Source organism: Mus pahari, chromosome 20 (genome assembly GCF_900095145.1).
Source record: "Mus pahari chromosome 20, PAHARI_EIJ_v1.1, whole genome shotgun sequence".
Classification (NCBI taxonomy): Eukaryota; Metazoa; Chordata; class Mammalia; order Rodentia; family Muridae; genus Mus; species Mus pahari.
Window position 1 is genome coordinate 40,396,767 of NC_034609.1, and position 12,637 is coordinate 40,409,403.

Genomic DNA, 12,637 nt, shown 5'->3' on the forward strand with positions numbered 1-12,637 from the left:
ACGTTAGTTAGTTTTCCTGCTGCAGTAATGTAAGTCCCTGGCAAAGCAACTGAAGGAAAGAAAGGGTCCCCTGGGCCCACAGTTTGAAGTCACAGTCATGGCAGGGAAGGCGCAGAGCCTGAGGCAGCTGGTCTCCGGGCATCCTCAGGCAGGAAGCAGAGAGATGCTGCTGGTACTCAGCTAGCCTTCTCCTTTTATTCAGCACGGGACCCCAGACCATGGAATGGTGCCCCCAGAGTCAGGGTCTTCCACCTAGATGGCCCCTCACAGCCATTCCCAGGGGCTAACAAAGTCTAATTTTAGATCCTGTGGGGTTGGCCGTATCTTCACCACAGGTGAGGTGCGAACAGTCCGTTTTCATGGCAGTCAGCATAAGCAGGTGCAGTTCATTAGGAGTGGAACGGTCCTGTGAGGGAAAATAAAAGCAGGGAAGAGCCAGTGAGGGCAGGGCACAGGCTGCCATTGTGGGTGTTGTGCCACACCTAGCTGGGAAGAAGCAGAGCTATAGATGTGGGGGAGAGGCCCAAGAAGCGTTCTGGGCAGCAGGAACTGGCCAGAGCCAGGGTGTGTCTTACACTTATTATGCACTCTAAGGCTGACCTAGTTGGTCTAGGATAAGACCCAGATATCTGGTTCTCTATAGTGGCTCTCCAGAAGGTTCTGTGAGGTCAGCCCAGGTAACTGCTCGTAAAGTTGTTCAAATTGTGACTCAAAGGATGTGTGTGAGAGAAAAATTTGAAAGTAAATAAATACTATGCTTCTTGGGTAAAAAGAATCAGATGGAGGAGGAGTGGAGGGGGCGGCACACAGACTGTTGGGACTCCATCCTTTAAAACAACGTTTGCAAACTGCAGGGCCAGTGCAGTGGTTAAGAGCACTTGCTGCCCTTATACAGGACCTGAATTCATGCTCAACCCCCATGTCTAGTGACTCACAGCTACCTGCAACTCAGGGGTAGGGGACCTAACACCCTCTTCTGTACCCACATGCACCTACCCATATAAACATGCACTTAGCCACAGAGATGCACACATTCATATGTACGTGTTTTAGAAACGCTACATTCAGAGTCCCACAGCCTGATGCAGTTTCTTTCCCTCCTTCTCCCCGGACAGGCCCTGTTCATGGTCAGTCTCCTATTATAGCATGGCTACAGGAAACACTCTTAAGATTTCCTGGTTCAGCTGGAAGTGGTGGGACTGCGTGATGCTGGCCTGGGTCTCTAGTTTCCAGTGCACAGCCCTCTTGCTTAGGCTTCCAGCTGAGAGCTCTGTCACTCTCCCATGTCTGTGGGAGGAACTGTGAGGCTCGCTGCTGTGTTCCTACTAGACACAGTGCCATCAAAGGTCTGTGTTGACATGCTAGCAACAAATGATACTTGGGAACTAGAAAAGATCTTTAAAGGAAAAAAAAAAAACCTCCACAAAACAGACCTTAGGGACTGGAGAGATGACTCAGTGGGTAAGAGTGTGTAGTTATATTCCAGAGAACCTGAGTTAAGTTCCCAACTCCCAAGTCAGGCAACTCACAACCTGTAACTCCGGTTCCAGGGAATGTAGGGCCCTCTTCTGGCCTCTGTGGGTACTGCATTTATGTGTACAAAGCACAACTTTAAAAAACGCAGACATAACTTTAGAAAAAAACTTCTTTAGCCAGACCATATGTCTTAGGGCAGTTGTAAACTCACAATAGGATTGAGAAGGAGGTACAGAGAAGGCCTGAGCCCCCGAATGCAGAGCCCCCTTTCCCCAGTACTCTCACATCCTCACTAGAGTGGGACATGTGTTACATCTAACAAACCTGTGTTGCCACTGCATAGTAACCCAGACCATGGCTCAGTGGGCTCCCTCTGGTGGGTGTGTGGTTTGTGCCCTTACATAAGTGTTTGAATACACACATTTGCTAGTACTGGGTCACACACAGACTCTCACTGCCCTAAACAGTGTGTGTGTGTGTGTAGTTTCTGGAAATTCACAAAATGGAAAAAGGAGTGTGTGTGTGTGTGTGTGTGGTGGTGGTGGGGGGAGGTCATCTGTAAAACAAATTTCTCCAAAAGAATGAATGGCTAGTTTGCCAGTTAGGGTAAAGAGTGCTGTCCCAGGCTGTCTCCTCCGAGCGCCTCAGAGGGCCTGCCTCATAGCACAGGGTCCCATGTGACATGGGTCATAGCCGCTGTGGGAGTCAGGCCATGAGTCACCCAGACTGCAGCACCTCCACTCCGTGGACATCACCCTCCCCTGTGTTCTGCCTGAGTATGGTTCCTTTATTAGAAATGAGTGTTTGCATCAGCAGAGAAGAAACGCTCCCTGTTCTTGCTTGTCACTGCTCCGTCGAACTCTCTTCCATGGCTGGTTTATATGTGAGTGCTTTGCTTGCATGTGTGTGTGCAGAGGTCAGAAGAGGGCATCAGATGCAGTCATCAGAAAGTCTCCTGTCTGCCTGATGCTCACACAGCTCTGTTGCACGCGAGGTTCACCCAGGGGCACTTTTCTCCTGGCACTCCTTCAGCAGTAACTAACAGCTCAGGATGTTTTCCAAACAGTAGTGGAGCATTACGTTAGTTACATGCCAATTGCTGAGATGAAATACCCCAAAAAATCAAAAGGGGAAGGTGTGCTTGGGCTCATTCCTTCAGTCCCTGGTTGCTTATATCTGCTGAGGCTGGACGTCCTAGAAGAAACACTTGTCAGAGCAAAGCTCAAGAAAGACTCCTTCACCAAACTCATAAAGCTCTGAGTCTACAAATGGGTTGGCTCGCCCTCATGATCTAGTCGTCTCCCAAAGGCCCTGGACACATTGCAATGGGGACTGTCCCTTCAACACTTGAGTTTTAGGGGGACATTTAAGAGCATCATTTTCTCTTTCCAAACCTGCCGAGTTTCCTGGTTGGAAGAATTCTTGCCTTAGGCCTGGGAGCTCAGCAGAAGAGCTAGGATGTAGCTCGGGTGGCAGAGTGTCTGCCTAGCATGCAGGGAGCCCTGGGTGGCAGCACACCCCAGCCAGGTGTGGTGATGCACACCTGTGATCCCAGAAAGTGGAAGCAGGAGGTTATCTCTGAGTGAGTCTGAGGCCAGCTAGAAATACATGAGACCCTGACAAGGAAACTAGGATGTAAGCACACATGTACAGGCACTTGTCACATAAGCGCATGTGCGTGTGTGTGTGCACGCGCGCACATGCATACACACAGACACACATGAATTTGGACCTGACTGTCATAGGGAAGGGGAAGTTTAGATGTAGCAGTGTTACCCATCCCAGGAGGAGTCTGCAGATTCTCAGCCATGGGCGGGAGCGATTAAGTGTGCTCAGACAGTGCTGGGTTGGGGGCGCAGGGGTAGCATAGAAGGACAGGTGAGTTTAAAGCATAGTTAAGGTTAGTTTTGTTATTTAACCTCCAAATGTGTGGCGTATACAATTCATTTGGCATGGGTTCTGGATGTGACCGCATTTTAAGACTCCTGACATATTTTAGCTGGTCAGTTTTCTCTCCTCTTAGTCGTCTGTGTCTGAGAAAAATGACGCAATCTAAAATAGATCCCCTCTTGTTGGGAAAACATGTAGCAGTATAGTCATTTTAAAATGAGTTGTAGCTCCCTCAACCTGCTGTCTGCAACACATATCACAGCCAGGTCTTCTTTGAACAGTACATTAAGGTGAGAAAAATTCCCCCCAGCTAAGTGCATCTTTAATAGCCCTGTGTGTCTCCATCTAGGTCAGAGAAACCACACAGAAAGGTGAACATGAAAGTTTAGAGTTTTCTTTTTTGTTTTTAAGGTTTATTTACTTTTATTTTATATATGAGTACCTGCTTTCCTATAGGTATGTGCACTGTATATGTCGCTGTGCCCCAGGAGACCAGAAGGAGGAGGGTATTACAGAGTCCCCTAAAACAGGAGTTAGGAGGTAGTTTTGAGCTGCCTCGCAGGTTCTGGTAACTGAACCCAGGTCCTCTGCCAGAGCAGTAAATGCTTCTAACTGTACAATCCTCTCTCTCTATATATATATTATTGGTGTGGTGTTTTGTTTTGAGACAAGGTTTCTCTGTAGCTCTGGCTGTCCTGGAACGAGCTCTGTAGATCAGGCTAGCCTCAAACTCACAGAAATCTGCTTGCTTCTGCCTCCTGAGTGCTGGGATTAAAGGTGTGTACTGTGGCCATCACTATTGGGTTTTGACTCTGGTCTTTATTAATTGTTTTCATTTCATTTATTTAGGGACGGGTAGAGGGTGGGCGAGTGTTCCCTGGTAGGTGTGTGCAGCAGCATATGTGAAGGTTAGAGGATGATCTGGGAAGTCATTTCTGTTTGTCCACCAGATTTTCAGCCTCCTTTACCTGCTGAGCGGTCTCCCTGACCCTGAACAAAGAATTGGTCATTCTAACAGGAGATTGGGGTAGCAGTGGGTTGGCTAGTCCAAGAGGAACCTTTAAAATGGAGGAATAACGGATCCAGGCAGCAGCTTTGACCTCTGAGCTGATCTTGTACAGGACATGCCTGTGGCTTACTGCATGGCCACACTGGCAAAACTTGCTGGAAATTGATTTTTCTAAGGTGCTTGGGAAGGGGGGCGGAGGTGACTGAAGGTGGCCTCTGGATAGCTGGACAGTGCAGGAGCCTGAGGCAGGAGAGACCTTCACTGTGGGAGCCTCCCAGGCAATACCTCAGAACCAGGGAGCTCCGCTGTCTGTCTTGTAGTTTTCTTTCCTTAGCTTTGTTCCCACTGCCCTCCCTCTCCTGGCGGCCTTAGCACTCCCTCATTTGAGGGGGACAATGCTTTAATAAAAGACCCGGCCCCATTTGACAGAGCAAGCAGAGGGTGAATTGGGAGCTGACTGGCCACGCCACCAGCACCGTGGCTCTGACAGATAGACAGATGTCAGTGGTAAAGGTGGCTGGGAGACAGGCTTGCTCGCACAAGGTGCATTCCGGAGACTTTGGCGTTGCTCATGCTGTCCCTTGACTGAAGCTTGTCCGCTGCTTCCTCTTTACTCTCAGGCACGTAGACAGACCCGAGGGTGTCACAAATGGGGGCCCAGGAAACATTTGCTCGGGAAAAAGCTGTGGCTAGTAAGCAGTCAGGAGATTTAAATACCAAGAGGAGCAGCGCCACGTGACTACCTGCTTTATAGATCCTTTGGAGACGCCTGCAGGGCCTCCTGTGCTGGCCCCTGGCTGCTGATCCAGGAGTTGCTCTTCACCTTAGCTTCCGCTGCTCTCCCAGGCTGAGGAGCAGTGTCTTCAGCACACTGGCAGCATGTCTGCACTGTGTGCATGCCTCCTTTCTGGGTTTCCTTGGTCGGCGGGGACACACTTCCCAGGCACATTCGCTGAAAGGCTGACAGATTGTTTGGTGACTGTGTAACTGAAAATATTCTGTCCTGGATTTTATTTGTAAAAAAATCTCTTTTGGGCTCTTTGTTTATTTGTATGTTGTGTTATGTTTTGGTGGTTCCTTTTCTTTGCTTTTGTTTGTTTTGAGACAAGGTCTCACTATACTGCCCTCCCTGGCCAGGAACTTATAAAGGAATGCTTGCCTCTGCCTACCAAGTACTGGTCTCTTTCTCCCAGACACTCAGTCTTTCTGTATGTAACGTAGACAGCTATTCTGACCTTCATCCCTCTTTTGTGGCCTGGTTTCTTCCTGAGGGCTTGTGAGAAGCCATCCCCACACCCAGCATCCTCAAGCAGTATAATGATCCACCTTGGGTTGAGCCTGCCTTTCTCCACACACAGGTACTTGTTACATAGTTTGGTCTGTGACGAGGAGACAGTCCTACCTTAAATCCAACCTCTTGAATTCACCTTCCAGTTTTCTTAGGGTATCTCCCCTATTTTCTAACCTTTTAAAAAGATTTTATTTATGTTTCTCTTATGCGTATAAATGTGCCTGTGCATGACATGCATGCAGTGCCCACAGAGACCAGAAGGGGGTGTCTGATCTCCAGGGAGTGGACTTATAGGGCTTATGAGCTGCCGTGTGGATGGTGGCAATCAAACCTAGGTCCTCAGAAAGGGCAGCCAGTGCCCTTAACAACAGAGCCATCTTGTCTTAGTCAGGGTTTCTATTCCTGCACAAACATCATGACCAAGAAGCAAGTTGGGGAGGAAAGGGTTTATTTGGCTTACATTTCCATACTGCTGTTGATCACCAAAGGATGCAGGACTGGAACTCAAGCGGGTCAGGGAGCAGGAGCTGATACAGAAGCCATGGAGGGATGTTCTTTACTGGCTTGCTTCCCCTGGCTTGCTCAGTCCACTCTCTTATAGAACCCAAGACTACCAGCCCAGAGATGGCACCACCCACAAGGGAACCTCCCCCCTTGGTCACTAATTGAGAAAATGCCTTATAGCTGGATCTCATGGAGGCATTTCCCCAACTGAAACTCCTTTCTCTGTGATAACTCCAACTGTGTCAAGTTGACACAAAGCTATCCAGTACACATCTCTCCAGCACCATTTTTTTTTTTTTTAATTAAAGACAGTGTCTGTCTCCTTGTGTTGTACCCTTGGCTTTCTTCTCTTGCTGAAGACCTCAGTTCAGTTTCTGGTACCCACATCACGTCAGCTGGCTCGTAACTCCTGTTACAACAGCTCCTAGAGGAAGCGTTACCTCTGACCTGCATGAGCACCTGTACACATCAGGACACACATGCACATAATGAAAAGCAAATCTTTAAAAACGATGAAGTAGCATCTTTGTCCTGGGACCAATGGCTTTAGCTAAAGCTGTGTATATTGATCTGAAGTTAAGTAAGTCCTCTAAGTGGAAGTATGTTTGCTACGCAGTATGTGTTGAGTGCATATGTATTTATAGTTGTTTCTGTTGGTTCATAGAAATTTTACATTTTTTTCCCTTTCTTAGGACAAAGTTAAACTATAATCCTCCAAAAGATGACGGATCCACTTATAAGATTGAACTTGAAGGGATATCGGTAATGGTTATGAGGGAGATCCTGGACTACATCTTCAGTGGGCAGGTATGGAGAGACCCATGGGGCAAGACCCGGAAGAGACTTAGCAGCTTTCAGAGTGGCACTGCCATGGCATCTTCTGCCATCTCCCTGGCGATGGCCCCACATACACGCACGCTCTTCTGGACTCTGTCCCTAAAGGAGCAGCACAGATCATAGATCAAATCCCAGTCCGTGCTCTTCTGAGCTCCACCCTCCAGGCTGAGGTTAGAAAGGACTCGGAACACCCTTCACCACCGACTCTTTGGCCACCACATCTTGAGTCTGGTCTTGCACAACAACATCCACTCTGTCTGATCCTTCTCGGTCGTCATGGAAATAGAAGCATCTCTGTCACTGGGACTTGTTGTATAGAAACAGTTTCTTCTAGGGCATTGCAGTGAAAGGCAGCTCCCATTGAAAGCTACCCTTAGCATAGTATTCACTGGTGGTCATGTGTTTCCCCCACCCCTGCTGTGTCTTCCTGCTTCTCCTTGACTCTGTGCCACCTTGTTTCTGGAGATGTGATAATACGCAGGCAGGAAATGGTGAGCCACTGGACTGCTTTCTCTTCCTGCCTCCCAGCCCTGTCCTCTTTATGAACTTAGGTTCTAGCATAGTACTCTTTTTTTTTTTTTTTTTAAAGATTTATTTATTTATTATACACTGTAGCTGTCTTCAAACACTCCAGAAGAGGGAGTCAGCTCTTGTTAAGGATGGTTGTGAGCCACCATGTGGTTGCTGGGATTTGAACTCTGCACCTTTGGAAGAGCAGTCGGGTGCTCTTACCCGCTGAGCCATCTCTCCAGCCCCCTAGCATAGGACTCTTAAGACCCTGAGCAGGTATAAATGGGTCAGTGGCTGAGAGGTCCCCAGCACCCACAGCAGGCGGCTCACAGCCACCTGGGACTCTGGCTTCGGGGGATCTTCTGGTGCAACACGATCGCAAGTGCACACACATACACACAAATAGGAATAAATCTTTAAAAAACAAACAGAAAAGACAAGTCGAGTAGTTACATTGGCCAGAGAGCAGAGTAGTGTGTCGTACGTTTACGTGTGTGGGACTGTGTTCTGCCTCATTTTCTCCAAGATTTCGCCCTTTGCCCTGCCCATTGGAGCCTTTGTCACTGCTGTTTCCCAACTTCCCCTTTCTGACCAGCTGTTAAGTGTTTGGAGTGCATTAACTGACTTTTCTAGATGCATCCATTCTGTCTACACACTCAGGGATTCCAGTCCTGCTGAAGTGTGTAGTGTGATTTCATAGCACTGGGAAAACAGTGTAGGGAAACTCTCCCCCAAACACAAGGCAGCAGGTGTGCACATGTGTGCTTGTTAAAATGGATGAAGTTAGAGCCCTTAAAATCATAGAGACCCCGCGTAGCAGGAGGAGCCAGGCAGGGCGAGGTCAGTGCAGTTGTGAGCACAGCCAGTGGCAAATCACAAATGCACATAAAATAAAACAGAAATTTAAAAAGCAGAAAAAGTTATTGATGTCCTCAGGGCAGGACATTTTTCTTATTGATTTTCCACACTTCTATGCTCAGTTTCTGAGGCAATTAGTGATACCACATTTTGAAGTCTGCAGTATAAAAATGTATAGAGTCTGGTAAAATGGTTTTTGCTGGACCCTGAACTCCCTCGTTTCTGAAGCAGCGAAGCCTGGGGAGTTGTGTGTGTTGCATGGAGAAGTGTGAAGCAGGAAGAAGAAGAAGCATCAGTCAGGAAACTGGGGAGAATGTATCAGAAATGAAGAGTAGTCAGTAGTGTGTACATTATGGGTTTGACCCAGAAGGAGGTTTGAGGCTCAAGCATTGAGTGCAGGGCTACTGTGGAGACCCAAAGCTTGCACCCACCTGGCATTCCACTCAGTAGACAGGAACAGATAACTCCAGTTCCCACTAGTAGCAGAACATAACTGACCCCAAATGCTCAGTCAGGTTTTTGTGTGAATTGCTGATGTGAGCATATGGTCCCGTCAGCAGTCAATCATGCTGGCACAGGAAGGGAAAGCCTGGACAGGTGAAATGAAATCAGACGCATCAGCAGGGTGGTATTGCTGGTGGCAGAGGCAGCGGCGCACACCTTTAATCCCAGCACTCAAGAGATAGGACTCTGAGTTTGAGGCCAGCTTGCTGTACAGAGCAAGTTCTAGGACAGCACAGGATACCCAGAGAAACTGTGTCTCAAAACAAACAAACAGGTCAGGTATATCTGCTGTAGGATAGGGACCCTTGCTGGAGAGATGGCTCAGGTTAACCAGAGGTCCTGAGTTCAATCCCCAGCAACCATATGGTGGCTCATCTATAATGAGATCTGGTGTCCTCTTCTGGCCTGCATGGAGGCAGACTGCTGTATATATAATAACTTTTTTTTAATTTAAAAAAAGATAAGGCCCCTTGATACCTCAGACTATTGAAACATGTGCAGTGTGGGGTCAACAATACTTAGTCACCTTTGACCTGTACACTGGGGGTTGGAGAGCTGGAGAGACGGCTCAGTGGTGAAGAGCTCTTTCTTACTCCTGCAGAGGACCTGAGTTCAGTTCTTGGCACCTCACAACTGCCTGTAACTCCAGCTCATGGGGGTCCACTGCCTCTGACCTCTGCAGGCACCTGCATCCATGTGCTCATGCACATAATTAAAACTAAATCTTTCCCGGGCAGTGGTGGCACATGCCTTTAATCCCAGCACTTGGGAGGCAGAGGCAAGCAGATTTCTGAGTTCAAGGCCAGCCTGGTCTGCAGAGTGAGTTCCAGGACAGCCAGGGCTACACAGAGAAACCCTGTCTCGAAAAACAAAACAAAACAAAAAAGAAACTAAATCTTTAAAACTAAAAGAAACAATTGGGGAATTCCTGTGGGCCAGACTACAGGGTTAGTGGTTTGTGGGTTTTGTTTTGTTTTGTTTGTCTAGATGCAGCTATAAAATGCTTGTGGTAATCTTCACAGATCAGGTTAAATGAAGATACAATCCAAGATGTTGTGCAGGCAGCCGACCTGCTACTACTGACGGACCTTAAAACGCTGTGCTGTGAGTTCCTGGAGGGCTGCATAGCGGCAGAGAACTGCATTGGCATCCGGGACTTTGCGCTGCACTACTGCCTGCACCACGTGCATTACCTGGCCACCGAATACCTGGAGACCCACTTCCGAGATGTCAGCAGCACGGAGGAGTTCCTGGAGCTGAGTCCACAGAAGCTCAAAGAAGTGATCTCTCTCGAGAAGCTGAACGTTGGCAATGAGAGATACGTGTTCGAGGCGGTGATTCGGTGGATAGCACATGATGTAGAGATGAGGAAGGTACCTGCTGTCCCCTCAGGACATGGCCTGGGGGTCCTTCTCATGAATGTGTTCATTTACTTCTCGGGATGGGTAGGGATGTGGTCTATGGCTGAAGCTGTTAGCCTCAGAGTGTTAGCAGGGGTCCTTCTGGTCTACCCAGATGGCAAGGAAGAACACTCCCAATGATGGCAATCCCAGGTCCTCAAGTGTCCACACCAAGGTACTGAATAGACCCAAAGGCTCACACTCCAGCCCTGAGAGCCAGCAGCCTGTAGCTGCAGATACTCAGGTTGGAGACCTCTTGCGGGAACTTTAATTACCAGTGGCCCTGGCATTTGACAGCTGTCATAGTCCTGGGCTTCTAGCAGCAGTGGGCAGCAGGGTTCCTACCTACAGCTGTTATAGCTCCTGAGGGCCCTCAGGTGTAGGACCCTCAGCTGCTACAGAGTTGAAAGTATATCTCTCAGGCCTAGGATATCTGAGATGTTTGGATGTTACATCTTAGCAGCTCTCTGGAACTCCTCCACCTCAGCTCTTCACAGCCTTCCTTATCTCCTACGCCCCAGTCAGTCCTGGTCACTCGATGGACGTCTTCAAGTGTCTTACTGCTGCTCTCGCTGCATGGCCACCACCAGTTCATTTTCATCCATTCTCCTCTGTTCACATGGGCTAACAGCTAAGATCCAAACCGGGAATGAAGGGCCCCTGAAGGAGAGCCTTCTGTGGGGGCCCAGGAGAGCAGCTCCTAGGAGCTATGAAAAGGTTTCCTCTCTAGCCAGAAAGGAGGGATAGCAATAGTGTTTGGGATAATGACAGCCGTCCTTCAGGACTGTTAGTAAGGCACTGTCCCTCATGTTTGTGTCAGAGAGGAGATGGCTGTAATTGTGCCAGTCCCAGCAGACCATCATACCAATGAAGAAATGTTTGCATTAACCTCAGACTGGCCACTGGAGACATGCTCCCCCTCTGGCCAGAGGGAAAATGGCTGCTGGAGGTTAGTGAGGCTTGTGATGGACAAAGGTCCAGTGCAGGCTGTCTGAACTGTTTGTAGCGAAGGCCATGCTTGCTGGAGCCAGAGTTTGCTTTAGCAGCAAGCAGCCGGAGTTGCCACACAGTGCCCTCTCTTCAGCAGGAGTAGCTGTGTTCCCTCTCAAAGGCATCTACAGACTATCTAAAGCAGCGGGCTAGCTAGCCGCTTAGTTGACAGTCCTTTGCTCAAGGAGCCAGGGCACCTGGTAAGGGTCTAACGGTTGTCTGGTGGCCCCAGGCCCTAGCATCTTAGCTGATTTGGAGAAAAAATTAAAATTGCAAAGGAATGCTTAGCCAGGCATAGGCGGGTGCCTTGATCCCAGAAGCAGGTGAATCCCTGAGGACAAGGACAGCCAGAGCTAGATGAGAGTCTATCTGAAAATTAGTAAACAAATAACAAAACCTGGGTGGAGGAGGTCCAGGAGGGACGGCTGGTGAGGGGCCTCAGAGGGTGTCAGCCTTCGGTCCCCATGAAATCCCACAGAGAGTGGAGCTTGTCTTCAGTTCTTCTCTGCAGTCACCTGACTGCAATGGTTTTGGAGAATAGATTTGGAATGTATAATTACACTGCTCACTGCTCTTGTCAATGCAGACTCATTTCTTAGGGGTTATCTTGTAGTTTGCAAATTCTGTAAGCCTGTGAGGGTGCACACTCGGGAACCACACTGTGGTCTGAGCTGCAGTGAGACCACCTAACTGATCACATTAGGTAACTAGGGAAGGTGACACTCACTGGGGCTGCTGAGAGTCCGTGTTCCTCCTCAGCCTGCTGGACCATCCCTTGCCTCCGAGGGTCAGGTGGGCCTGGTCACTAGGGAATGTGACAGTTCTTTGTCCTTTGGCATGGAAATATATGTTTGAACTCAAGGGTTTCCCTTTACCCACAGAGGCCATACTTGATGGTAGTTGATGAGATCTGTGGCAAAGTCACCCAGAGCATGCCCAAGTGTCAGAGATAGCCACCAAGACCAAAGATACCCAAAGCTGTGAGGTAGATTTGAACCATGACCATTGCAGGAATTACTATAGAGTTCTGGGGAATTTTTTTTTTTTTTTTTTGGTTTTTTCGAGACAGGGTTTCTCTGTGTAGTCCTGGCTGTCCTGAAACTCACTCTGCAGACCAGGCTGGCCTCGAACTCAGAAATCTGCCTGCCTCTGCCTCCCAAGTGCTGGGATTAAAGGCATGCGCCACCACGCCCAGCTCTTTTTTTTTTTTTTTTTTTTTTTTTTTTTTTTTTTTTTTTTTTTTTTTTTTTTTTTTTTATCTTTGGCTTTGCTGATTTTCTTACAGTATTAATTTCCTCTATTGCCCAGGTTTACCGCACTGGACTTGCTGTCACCATCCTAGGGCACCCTTAAGTGTGACTCAGTCAC

The 12,637-nt window shown here is 48.4% G+C and overlaps 1 protein-coding gene across 1 annotated transcript in view; it reads left to right on the forward strand.

The window, feature by feature from the left end:
* The window catches only part of Gan (gigaxonin), a 53,275-nt gene that overhangs the window by 18,081 nt on the left and 22,557 nt on the right, over positions 1–12,637 (forward strand). Inside the window, exons 2-3 of the mRNA XM_021220495.2 lie at positions 6,863–6,977; positions 9,902–10,252. Coding sequence (XP_021076154.1) covers positions 6,863–6,977; positions 9,902–10,252 — 466 coding nt within the window. The remainder of the gene's footprint in view (positions 1–6,862; positions 6,978–9,901; positions 10,253–12,637) is intronic.